The sequence below is a fragment of the Sarcophilus harrisii genome, chromosome 5 (assembly GCF_902635505.1).
Source record: "Sarcophilus harrisii chromosome 5, mSarHar1.11, whole genome shotgun sequence".
NCBI lineage: Eukaryota > Metazoa > Chordata > Mammalia > Dasyuromorphia > Dasyuridae > Sarcophilus > Sarcophilus harrisii.
Window position 1 is genome coordinate 230,031,184 of NC_045430.1, and position 13,143 is coordinate 230,044,326.

General features: G+C 37.8%; 1 protein-coding gene across 8 annotated transcripts in view; it reads right to left on the bottom strand.

Annotated features, from left to right (window-relative positions):
* The window catches only part of KIAA1217 (KIAA1217 ortholog), a 563,370-nt gene that overhangs the window by 364,353 nt on the left and 185,874 nt on the right, over positions 1 to 13,143 (bottom strand). For all 8 annotated transcript variants that reach the window (XM_031937971.1, XM_031937975.1, XM_031937969.1 and 5 more), the window contains exon 2: positions 5,522 to 5,805. In XM_031937971.1, the coding sequence (XP_031793831.1) occupies positions 5,522 to 5,805 (284 nt within the window). The remainder of the gene's footprint in view (positions 1 to 5,521; positions 5,806 to 13,143) is intronic.

Genomic DNA, 13,143 nt, shown 5'->3' on the forward strand with positions numbered 1-13,143 from the left:
GAAGGGCTGAGGCTGTTTCTGGGATTACCTGTTCCCCCAGCTCCTCTCCTTGTTTACACCTGTCCTGCAATGCATGACTCCCAGGCATATCTGCACACAGGCCCTAGCTTGGCTAGCCTCAGGACCTGTTCCTTGCCTTCTATGTGATTTCATTTCCCTGATGCCCTGGCCTGTCCTTTTGCACCACAATCCACGTGGTTACAGACGTGCTAGGCTTCCATTGCTCATTACGGTATCACTGGAGCTAAAAGGAACTTTAAAGGTTATGGATGCTAAACTGTCTTCCCAAACCTTACAGAGAAAAGGAAAATGACTTGATCAAAGTCACCCAGCAAGTGAGAGATAGACCCATCCCATGAACCCATGGCCTCTGGGTCCAAAACTCGTATTATTTCCAAGATAGCATCATCTTCTTGATAGTACCCAAAAAAAGTTTATTTCCTACTGGTTCTAGCAAGGGGGAATGAGATTGATTCTTTTTAGTTGCTTGGAAAGAGATAAAAACCTTCTTCCTCTTCCACATAAATCTTTCCTTCCCCAGAGCAGTTACATATATTCCATCCATATTCCCTGAGGAGTCATACACATGCAACCTCCTTCCCTTCACCTATTTTCTTTTCCTCCTTTCTCACACTCTCTCAGCTTTCTCCACCATGCATACCATGTGATATTTTATGGAAACATTTCTAAGAAGTGAGAGCCAAATTATAAGAGGCAGAGCTGTGCTTTAAAACGTGACAATGCTTTCTTCATTGTAGTATGTTCTCAGGTATCTGCTGATTTAATAACAAATAAGTTCTTCGGTACCTCACCATTTGCCCTGCATTGAGTCGGACCTGTTAAAGTCCTGGAAGGACCTCTGGACCATTAAGTATATAAGTACATAAAGTACCTAATATGTGCTAAGCACTAGGGTATTAAGAGTCTTGAGTTTCATTTTTTTTTTCCTTTTTGATCTATTTTTTTTCTTGGCCAGCACAATAATTGTAGAAAAATATGTATAGAAGAATTGCACATGTTTAACTTATATTGGATTACTTGCCCTTTAAGGGAGGGGGTGGGGGAAAGGAGAGGAAATTTGGAACATAGGGTTTTGCAAGGGTCAATGTTGAAAAATTATCCATGCATATGTTTTGAAAATAAAAAATTTCAATAAAATAAAAGAAAGAAAAAAAAAGTTTTGAGTTCCTTCCATCCATCCAGCAACTGAAGGGTCCTTTATGTGACATCTTTCCCTCAATTAGGGGATGAGCTCCTTAAAGCTATAGATTGCTTCACTTTTCTATTTGTAATCCTAGCATGTGGCATAATGGCTTAAAAAATAATTATTCATTCATTCGTCCCAAACCAGAATACTGTCCTGCTTCCATCCAGGAAACTGGATAATTGGAGTTTGGGTTTTTTTTTAAAGGACAGGGGTTGAATCTGTGTTTAAAATTGGGGAAGGTGTTTGGAGTCAATCAGTCAGTAATGATGATAACGTTTAATACACATACATGCATTATGCTGCAATGATTGTTATCTTTTAGGAGAGTAAGGGAGAAAAAAAAAAGGATAACTATCTCTCAGCTTTTCAATAACTTACGAAGATAATGATTCTAGACAAGCCAGGTCTCAAGAAGTCAGATACTGATTTTCAAACATGAATTTCCCAGTTTTAGAATTTAGATTTTAGAGCCTTGGGCACTTTTACTATGAGGAAGCACCAGGGAATTTGAATATGGATTTCCCTAATGTGGGAGGTATTTCAAATAAGACACCAGATGTAAAGATCTTTTTAAACTATCCCATACAGACTCTCCCCACAATTCTGAAAGTGACTGCTGTCTTTAGTTAGGAGTCAGTCAGCAAACAGCCTTGTGTATATGGTTGAGGGTGGGAGAGAAGATACAGCAAGCTGCAGGGTTCTCTGATGTTTGGAACTGTCCAAGTCCCTGTTCTGTATGTGATCCAAAGTCTAGCTTAGTGACTGAGGGGGCCAGATAATCCTTTTACTAAAAAACATATCCTAGTACTCCCAACTCTGAGCAGTTCTCAAAGTGATTAAAAAGCAGTGCAAGAAAGAATAATTAAGGCTAGCAAGAAAATAAAAAGCATTTAGCAAAGAGGTTCTCAGAGGTCAGAGAATCCCTCCCCAAAGCTATAATTTTTTATAAAAATTGCTTTTATTCCTTTTTTTCCCGAAGAGTCCATAGTGAACTCTCAGATCAATACACCTGGGGGCAAAAAATAACCCAAATTGTACCAGTTCGGCATCACAACTAGCTTCTCTCTACCCCCACCTCCATCCCTCCCCCAATCTCTCAGTCCAGGTTAAAGTAGCTGGAGTGTGGAGGATTAACTCCCAACTCCCCAGCTACACAATGGAACCAGATAGCTGGTTGATTGCCTGAGATTTCTGTTCAAGGAATTCCAACAGATCGTTGATTGGCTAGATTGTGATGCAAACTAAAGAAGAGGCAACTGGGGAGGAAGGAAAGGAAACACTACAGGCTCTAGGCTGTGGCAGGATACCCCTTCTTTAGGATGAATTAGGGCAGAAGGATGTTCCAAAGGGAGCATATTGTCTGGTTCCAAACCACTGAAGATGATCTTTAAACTCTTGCAACACCCCCGGCTCCAATTCTCTCCTCTTCTGCTCCTGTTCTTCCTGCACATCATCTGCCTTCATCAATGAACAGGAGATACTTGAATAAGCTTCGAACTGTCAGCGCCCTCATGTAGAAGGGATAGAAGGCCTTGAGATCGTCTAAGTGCCAGTTTGGGGCAGGGAATAGAATGTGGATTCTTCAAGCTACAATGATCCTCTGTACTCCTGGCATATACCCCTCCATTTCCTAGCTCAGCAGTGTGATGGCTAGATATAAACCTGGTAACAAAACTTCTGCCTCTGAGGAAAGAGGGGGCAATATGGACTTTTCTCCTGTGTGCCAAAAGAGTAACTTGTTAGATCATTGCAGAAGGGGCACTTAAGCCTGTCATTAATTCTTGGTGTTAAATGACCTTCACAGATCATCCTTTCCATTCCTCTGACTCCAGCTAATACCTGATATAAGTCCTTCCCAACAGATGAGGTTTCATCCTATTTTTCTTCTAGTTCCAGATATATTTGGTTTGATGTTTGAGGTTAGTTTTATGCCAAGAAATGCTACCTTACAGTCCAAATCCCCTGGGCTGAAATCTGCGTCCATTTCTTCTCCATCATCAAGAATTCTTGCTTGAGATGAATATTATTACTAAAATTAATATCCACTTTTGTTCAAGCTCAAAACAAAATCTTTTGAATAATCTTTCCTTGGATTTCTGGGATCTTCTTTTCTTATGGATTTTGAAACTCTAATAAAGCTATATATCCATCCCTTAATTACTGAGAAACATTATTCTCTCTCTACATTCTCTAAATCTCTATCAAGAGTTTGTAAATCTTGGCGGTCTGTCAACATGGATGGGAAAAATTCACATATGTATTTCAATCTGATTAGTTTCTTTTACAATCCTACAAACTTTCTTTTATGCATGAGAAAGGGCCTATAGGATTCATTAGATTGCCAAAAGAGTTCATAATAGAGAAAAGGTTAAGAATCTTGCTCTAGGTTCTCAAACTTTCTGATTTTTAATTATGGCTAATTGGGTATTATTAATTATGATAATAAATTGGGTATGAAACAATCATTTTCAAATTGGGAGTAACTCAGATAAAAGATTCAAAAGGTAAGCTAAAATCAAGAATTAAAATTACATTTCAGAATAAAGTATAGATTTTAATTGTCCAAATTCTATACCATCTCTTATAAGCATAGATCATCAAAAGTTGATCAGTTATAGGTGGCAGGGATACAAATAAGGAAGATCATATTCATAAAAATTTATGACATAAAAACTAAAGGCAATCACAGGACTTATTTTTAAATAAAAATTTTGTAAAACTTGTCTATATAGATTTAACTTAAATGTCTACCTAGCAAAATTCTTAGCCATAAAAGAATGAATTGGCCTTTCTGGTTAAGATTAAAAATCAAAGTCAATCAGCATGCCTTCTTACCGCCATCATTCTCATCCTATGCATAAAGAGCCCCTCATCTGGGCTCTTTATTTCCAATTCCTATATTTTTGTAGGCCAGCCTGATAAGGTTCTCTGCTTAGTTTGTGAAGTCTATCAAAGCATCATATCTCTCACACCCCCAAACCTGCTGTCATCTGCTATAAAGTAACTGCATCCAGCCAAGAAACAATAGCATCCCAAGTCACAGTTGAGTGATATCAGTGTGGCTGTCAAGATAACATGTTGGGGCTGGGGCTGGGGCACAAGTAGCTGAGAAGAGTGAAGAGCAAAGTAAGCAAAAACAAACAATAAACATCTGTGGCAAAAAGCATGTCAGCTTCCTAAGAAATGGGGTAGGGGCCGCCCTCAAATCTTTGTTATGATACATACTGTAGAGTGGGTGGTGGCAAATCCATTTAAGTTCCAATGTGATTTCCAATGTGGTTAGTCAGAGAAAGCACCATATTGGAGAGAGAGGATGAATCAGCTGAGCACTAATTATACGGGCTCTTTTCTCTCTGACCTGTCTCTCCACTCCTATTACCTTTATACAAAAATACAAGGATAAAGTCAAGCTAAAAAAGAATGTGAAAGCCCATCCCTTTTTGTCTCCTTAATCATTTTCATTTTATACCCTTTCCCCATTCTCGTGGTCTTGCTATAGAGTGTTGAATGGCGCAACAAGCAATAAGACCACGACCTCCTTTGGGAGACTTGACCCAGTATACCATTAACTGGCATTATAAAGGACTTCAGCAACTAATTGGTCCAACATGTACATAAAAATGAATTTCTTCAACAAGATATCCAACAGGTACTTGCCCTTTGCTTGAAGATCTCCAGGGAGGGGGAGGTCACTACCTCCCAATGTTGCTGTCCATAGATAACAATAATTATTAGGAAATTTGCTCTTACACATGACCTGAATTTGGGTACTTGAAATTTTCAACAACTGCTACTTGTACTTTTCTCCAGAATTTAGCAAAATAAATTTTATTACTCTGTCCAAGTGTAGCCCTTCAAATCCGGGAAGATGGCTATCATACTTTGTGCCTCCCTCACCCAAGTTTTTGGGGCTAACCATCCCCAAATCTTCGTCTAGTATGTAATCAAGGCTCTTTTTAATCCCAGATTTCCTTTTCTAGGCTTTCCAAATGTCTCTTTCAACTCCAGTGTTCTGCAACTCAGCCCCCTTATTCCATATCAGATAAAGAATATTCAAGAAACTATACTTGATGGGGCAGATAGGTGGTGCAGTAGATACAGTACCAGCTCTGAAGTCAGGAGGACCTCAGCCACTTTAACACTTCCTAGCCATGTGACCATGGACAAGTCACTTAACCCCAATTGTCTGAGCAAAAAAGAAAAGAAAAAAAGAAACTGCACTTAAGGTTTTGTATATCAAGATTAAAAATAAAATTGCTCATTTTTTCCAAACAAAAAGGTAAACCCTAGTAGAGGTACCACCATATTTCCTACCTGATCTCTTAGCCTTTCTTGATGACCCATGATGGCTGTAGCATGGTGAGGGTATTTCTGTTTCAGATGTTCCAGGAAAGCTTCTCTCTTCCTGTCCATCTCAGATGTTTGCATTCCCAGTATCTCTTTGGAACTACGGGGCCCACCTACGGTGTGTCTCCTTGGGATGTTTCGGGAAGACTTGGAAACTGAGAGATGACTATTTCCATTAGCAAGGCGGTCCTTGTTTCGGAGACATCCTGCATCTTCAGATGATGTCACATGAAGATTGCTTTTCCCCTGATCTGAAAAGTGAAAGAATATGGTATCCTTAAAAACTCCTTAATCACATTTGAGGTTCTATGAGACCAGTTATTATAACATTAGTTAAAAAAAAAAGTGTGTGTGTGTGTGTGTGTGTGTGTGTGTGTGTGTGTGTGATTATAGTGACCAAGAAGTTTGATCTGGCTGAAAGGTTGAAAACATGGACCTTCCCCTTTTCTTTGCAGAAGTAAGGGACTATGACACAGAATACTGCAGACTTAGTCAGACTTGTTTATTGTTGAACTGCTTTTTAAAAACTATTTCCCAAATATAGCTTGATGGGAGGTGGGAAAGATATCTGGAAATTAAAGTGGCATGAAAACAAATCAATAACTTTAAAAAAAAAGAAATTTGAGTTAAGATTTTATCTCTTTTGAAAATGGTAAAGGAAAAAGAAAACAGATAAAATATTCAAAAATTACACATTAGAAACCTCTAAATCCAATTGAAGGCCCTATTATTTCTGATTTTTTCACTCTTGGGATTGTTCAAAACCAGAATACCTTCTTTGACTATACCACTCTGCCTCTCTGATCTCCCGCCACAAAAGGCAGTCTATATCACCCCAAAGATTCCTCTAATGATTTCACCTGGATTTTTGATTGAAAATTTAATGCTGACAACAGAATTACTTGTGAAATCCTCACAATCAGGTGCTGAATCCTAAAACATTGGATTCATTGCCGGGGTCAAAAAATAATGGCTGCCGCACATAAAAGCAAGAGTCTCAAAGGATCATGATCTACTTGAAAAATTCTATTTCCTCCTTATTAGCATAAATGGAGCAAAAATGAGAACACCATTAGATTTAACGATTATAGGGTTGTAGGGGGAAAACATTTGGGCAAAATTCAATTGAACTGAATGCTATAAGAAAATGACAGTGACGAAGGAAATGACATGATGGATGCTTCAGAATGAATTTGGAGATCCCAGAGAATCATCATGGCACAGTGGAAAGAATGTTGCCTCTGAAGTCAAAGGTGGTTGATTCAAATCCCCTTCTCTCATTTACTGCTACTTGTATGACTTTAAAAGCAATTGATTCAACTTTTCTGGGTCTAATTCTTCATCTGAAAAATGGGTAATCTTTGACTCTGAATCTATGAGCTATCTCTGATAGAAGGAACATAAGATTTTGCTGTTGTTTAGCTGTGTCCGGCTCTTCATGACCTTATGGACATATCACAGCAACACTGTTCACTGGGTTTCCTTGGCAAAAATATTGAAGTGGTTTGGCATCTCCTTCTCCAGTGGATTAAGGCAAACAGAGATTAAATGACCCACCTCCATCCTTATGGTCCATCCCTTGTGCCACTTAGCTGGCCTAATGGTTTCATTAAGCATTTCCTAAATACAAGCTATTTTTCTGGCATTGCAGGGGTAAATGGGGAAATACAAAGTTAAGGGAGACAAGACAAGACAATAACTAGCTTTATTTTTGGACCATATTTGTGATGGCATTGGAAACTACCAGTGAGCAAGCTCCCTTTACCTACTCATTTGTTTTTCGGTTTGGAGAATTGAGATCTGGGGGATCTAAAAGATGCACACAGAACTATACCACCAGCACAAAGAAGAGGTAAAACTTTCTGACTCTGAGGCTACTTTCTCCCCCACACTGCCTCTAACAGACAGCTTTTATGCACAAAATATTAAGTACATTATCAGGTCATTACAAAATAAAGTCCTATAAAAAGCTAAGCAGGAATTTTTTTTCTGCTCTTGGGGATCAGAAAAAGCATCTTGAAAGGAGTAGAATTGGAATGAATAGAATATGGTTTGAAAAATGGTTTACCAACAATCAGATAATTAAAATACAACAAAACTCTAGTGGGCATAATTTAATCTTTCTTTGATAATTAAGAAAATGCTTTCCAGACTCTTGCAGAGTAGAACTCTGCATGAATGAATATCACTTCTTACTGGCATATTAGAGTAATTTTTGTTATACCACATGAAATGCAAATAATTGCTTACATCTTCATTGAACTTTAAAGTCTGCCAAAGTGCTTTACACATACTGTTTCATTTGGTCTTCAAAACACTAACTTCACAGATGAGCAAACTGAAGTTAAAAGAAGAAAGGAAGGGAAGGAAACAAGCATTTATTAAGTACTTACTATGTGCCAAGCACTAGGCTAAGTATTTCACACATATTATCTTATTTGCATGAACAGGCAGACTTCAGAAAAACTTGGAAAGACTTGCATGAATTGGTGCAAAGTGCATCAAGCAGAACCAGGAAAACATTATACACAGCTTCAGCAATATTATGTGATGATCAATTATGAATAACTCAGCTCTTCTCAGCAATACAAAGATTCAAGACAAGTACAAAGTACTCACAAAGAAAAATGCTATCCATACTCAGATAAAGAACTGATGGGCTCTGAATGTAGATCAAAGCAAAATTGTTTTTCACTTACCTTTATTCTTTCTCATGGTCTTTTTTTTCCCTTTTGATCTATTTCTTCTTTTACAACTCTTATGTTTCGTTTTATATGATAGCACATGTACAAACTACATCAAACTACCCATCATTTTCGAGGAAGGAAAAAAGATTGGAACTCAAAATCTTGTAAAAATGAATCCTGATGTTTATAAAGGACTTATTCATACCTGGGACCATTACAATGAAGGACAGATCAACAGGGAAACATATGATTCTTCTCTCTTACTCCTCTTCCTAGTTAAGTATGAGCAGCTTCTATTTTTTTTTTTTTTTTACTGATCCATTGCATGGAAGGTCCCACTGCTGGTAATGATTGAACTCATTTCTTATTCTCTTTCTAAGAATACTTGTATATCTTGCATTTTAAATTTCATTGTTACTGTCATGTAATGGATTTTTATTGATAGATATTTCTTTTAAGTGTATCTTTGCTATTATTATATCTCTTTATTTTCTGGTTAAAAAAACGAATGCTGAAAATTTTCTGGACATGTAACTGGGGAAAAAATAAGATGCTATTTAATAAAATAAAAGAAATAATAAATCAACTTCAACCCAAATATTATCTCATGTGATTCTCCAAAATCATGGGAGGGAGGTGAGGCTATTGTTTTTTCCACTCTAAGGTTGAAAAGACCAAGACAAAATAGTGGTCATTTGACTTGCCCAGATCAAACAACTAGTCTGTATCTCAGCATGAATCTGCACTCAGAGCTTCTGATTATTGCCCCTATAACACTGGAATTTGCTTTTTAAAAATAAATCACTAAAAATTAAATGAATCATCGACATGAATGTGTTTCTCTCATGAAAATAGAGAACTGGAAAAGGATTTAAACGATCTTAAAGAAATATCATCAAATCCGTTATGGTCCCCTTGTTTTGCCTAGAATAGTCAATCTGGGAGGAAAGAACTAATGTATTCCTCAGTTACCCAGAAAAATATATTTGAATTTCAAAATGATTTTTCCTGGGCAGCTGACTTGCCCAGTCACAAATGTAGGCTCTAGAAACACATCTAGCTGATCCTTCCATTTCCTGTTACTTTACTAATTATAAACTTCCAGCCCGGACCAGTCTAAGGAAGCCAGTGTAACCAAATGAATGGATTTTGTAAACTTTTGGTAGCTGTAGTAGACATGATTGAGGGGGATGGGGAAGCCTTGGAACTACTGGATTAAATGAGGATTATAGATCAAGGGTAGATTTTGTTTATTTAGGGCACTCTTTTCCATTATCAGGCAATCAGATGGTTATCCTTTCCCTGTGGGTAGCAAACCTGGGCTCTCCTATCTAACAGACAAGGGTAGAACAGATGGGGGATAAACTAAGGAAGACTGTATATTGTCATGAGACATCACTTAAATCCAATTCATTTGCATGTCATGGTATCACCTCCCTGATGTTATGGTCTGCTTTGAAAACGAAGAACAAATGACAAAAATAACAACAATAATACTAATGCTAACAAACAACAGACATGACAATAGCAACAACAGCTGCATTAACATAGGTTAACTTTTACATAGCACTTTTACATTTGATATCACTTGATCCTCACAATAGCCCTGGGAAATGCTGTTCAGTCATTTTCTTTTCAATAGTGTCTGACTCTTTGGTGATCCCACTTGGGATTTTCTTGGCATAGATACTGGAGTGGTTTGCCATTTCCTTTTCCAGCCTTTTTTTTTTTTTTTTTTGGACAGATGAGGAAACTGAGGCAAACAAGGTTAAGTGACCTAAGGTCACCACAGCTACTAAATTTCTGAGGTCAAATTTAAACTTAGGAATATGAGTCTTCCTGACACCAGGACCAGCACTTTATCCACTGGACTACCAAGTTGCCCCATCCCCACTTTACTAATGACAAAATCGAATTTGGGAAAAATTAAGTGCATTGCCTAGAATCACACAGCTAGAAGTCTGAGGCAGAATTTGAATCGGGGTCCTCATTAACTCTCAGTCCAACATTCTGTCCACTGCTTCAACCAGCTGCCAAGCACTCATCACATACAAGAAACACTGCTAGCCAATTGGAGCCACAAAAATGAGACTGTTTGGGTTCTCTTGGCACTTTTTCTAGGGGGGGAGTGGAATACAACACACACAGCTATGGAAATAAGCATATACAAAGCACAATGAAGCAGGTGATTCTATCCATAGTTGAGATGTGTTGATTAAATGGCATTCTCCCTCCCAGAAGTTCCCCACTTTGATGAAATACATTTTAAAATGCTTATTTATTATGAACTTAACAACTACGAACATTTCCAATCACCAATTCTTCAAGTACTTGAGGTCTCCTCCATAGATTTACAAGAGCTATTTATTTATTCTCCTGAAATGAAGACAGAACAAGAAGAGTAATCACTGAGAGTAAATATATTTTATCTCAGAGAAACTGGAAAAGGAGGAGCAAGAATTCTTCACTTTCCTTGTAAATAACTCTCATCTTTCGTTCCAGTTGGCCTGTCCTTATCCCTTAACACTTCTCACTGGAAAGGTCACTTCTACTGTCGTCTTTCTAATTCTTCTTGCTTATGGATTTTCTGAAAATACATTTATTCATTCACATGACCAGAGTTAAAGAAATTTAAAAAAAAATCCAATTTCACTCCTATGTGATGGTCAGATAAGGATTGTGACCTATAACTCAGAAAACTGAAGTTTTCGTTACTCATCTTTCCTTTGTTTCAATATGCTCTACCTCTCATGTGCCCCCCTGGCATCAGATACCTGTTCCACCCAGAAAAGAGATGCTTCTTTTCATAATGAGCTCTTTGAACACACATCCCAGTAATATGATACTCTTCCTCCAAGGGGCCAAGCTCAGCTACAAGAGTGGCCACAGGAAAAATCTCCCATGCCCGAGGGGAGAATGACATTTACAACTGCAGCCACTAGGACATAAATGTACTCTTTCAATTAGGTCTTTCAGAAATAACCAGGGATGAAAACAAAAGGGAGAAGAGAGTGGGTGGGGGACCTGGGAGAATATAGTTCAAGGACCTCCCAGGCTCATTGTTTCACAAATCATAATAGTTCTATTGAATAATGATTATAGCCAGGGGCTGGGGGGGGGGGGGTAAAGACCTCCCTCACCAAGAGTAAAAAGGGAACCAGAATATTCCCTGCCCTACTTCACCACTATTATTTATTAGGAACATTTATACATCGATGTCTTCTGAGATTCTGCAAGTCTAAGTCAAACCAAATACTAAGACCCTAATGTGAAAGTATGATTCAAAGAAAACTGAGTGACTTCTTCTGGCTGACTTCTTTCAGTTCCTCGGGACAATTCCCACCATGGATGGCAGTAGATGGCAGCATCTACAGAAACATATTCCTTAATCTTCCAAAGGGTGAATCTAGTCAGCAAGTATTTATGAAGTGTCTACTATGTGAATAATGGAAGTGTACTAAGGTCTGAGAATAAAAACAAAAGAAAAAATTCTCCCCCTCAGTCTAATGAAGGTGACCCCATTTAAATGATTATAAATAAAACACAAACAGGATGAATTGGAGTACTTCAACAAAGTGAAGGCACTAGACACAAATGGGGATGGGGAAATACTTCTTTCAGAAGGTGGATTTTTAGCTTCCATTTGAAAGGTAGCCAGGAGGCAAAAATGGGGAGGGAGAAAATTGTGAAAGTGAAGAGAGGGGAGATGGAGTGGCTTCTACAAGAAACATAAGGCAAGTATCACTAAACTGGAGACCATGTAAAGGGGAGTAATGTGAAAGATTGGAGAGATAGGAAGAGGCCTAGTTATTCAGGTATTGAGTTTCAAGGGCTTCTTCAAGGAAGTGATGGACTAGAAAGATTATGGAATTCATAATCACAGTTTCGTTGTTTAAATCCAGAAGAAACCTTCCAAGTCATTAAGCCCAATTTCTCCCCCACCACAGTGCCCCAATTTTACAAATGATAAAAAGTGAATTCTATAGAAGTGTGGCAATTTATCTTGCTTCATATAGCTTGTAGGTATCTGTAGTAGGATTTGATCCAGACTCCAAAACCTCTTGGCCATATGATATACTGCCTCTATATCTTTACTTAGAGGATTTGGGTATATTAAATTTTGGCTATTACTAGGTTGCTTTCGGAAAGTTATTTTAACTCTCCAAGTATCAGTTTCCTCATTAGAACTAGATAATCTTTAAAGTTTCTTCCTCTAGCTTCACAGAAAAGTAGAGAAACAATGATAATGATAAAATTTAGGTAGCATTTTAAGATTTGTAAAGTACCTTACATGTGGTTATCTCATTTCAATCTTATAAAAAGCAGATCTAATTATTATTCTAATTTTACAGATGAAGAAACTGAAGCTGAGATAGCCCAGGGTCACATAGACAAAAACCTGACTTTAGAGCCAAAAATTCTATTCACTTAGCCTCAGATGTCAACAAGAAAGTAAATTAATCCTTCACATCATGACTTTCCCCATCACAGATCTGATATCACAGATCTGCTTATGAAATTAAATGGGAATTCTTTGGGAGTTTTGTGGAAGCCACAGTTGACACAGAGCCTTTGACCCAATTCTCATAAAAGAAAAGGAGAAAAAAATTCAGAATTGCCTAATACAAAAGATGGAACAAAATATTTCACATGAAATTTGGGGAGGGGCATACCCTGCCCCACTCTGAAATGTGGAAGGGATAACTATAACATTTTTCAGAAAGATGTGAGCCAATTTCACTCAGTTCAGTTCAATCATTCGGGCCCATTCAGTGTCCATGGGAATATAAACTCCTTAAGAATGGGGACCATTTTGATTTTGGCTCTGAAACTCCTACCATAGGCTTTGTATACAGCAGGTATTTAATAAACCTCTTGAGATATTTATTATGTGGTTCAATT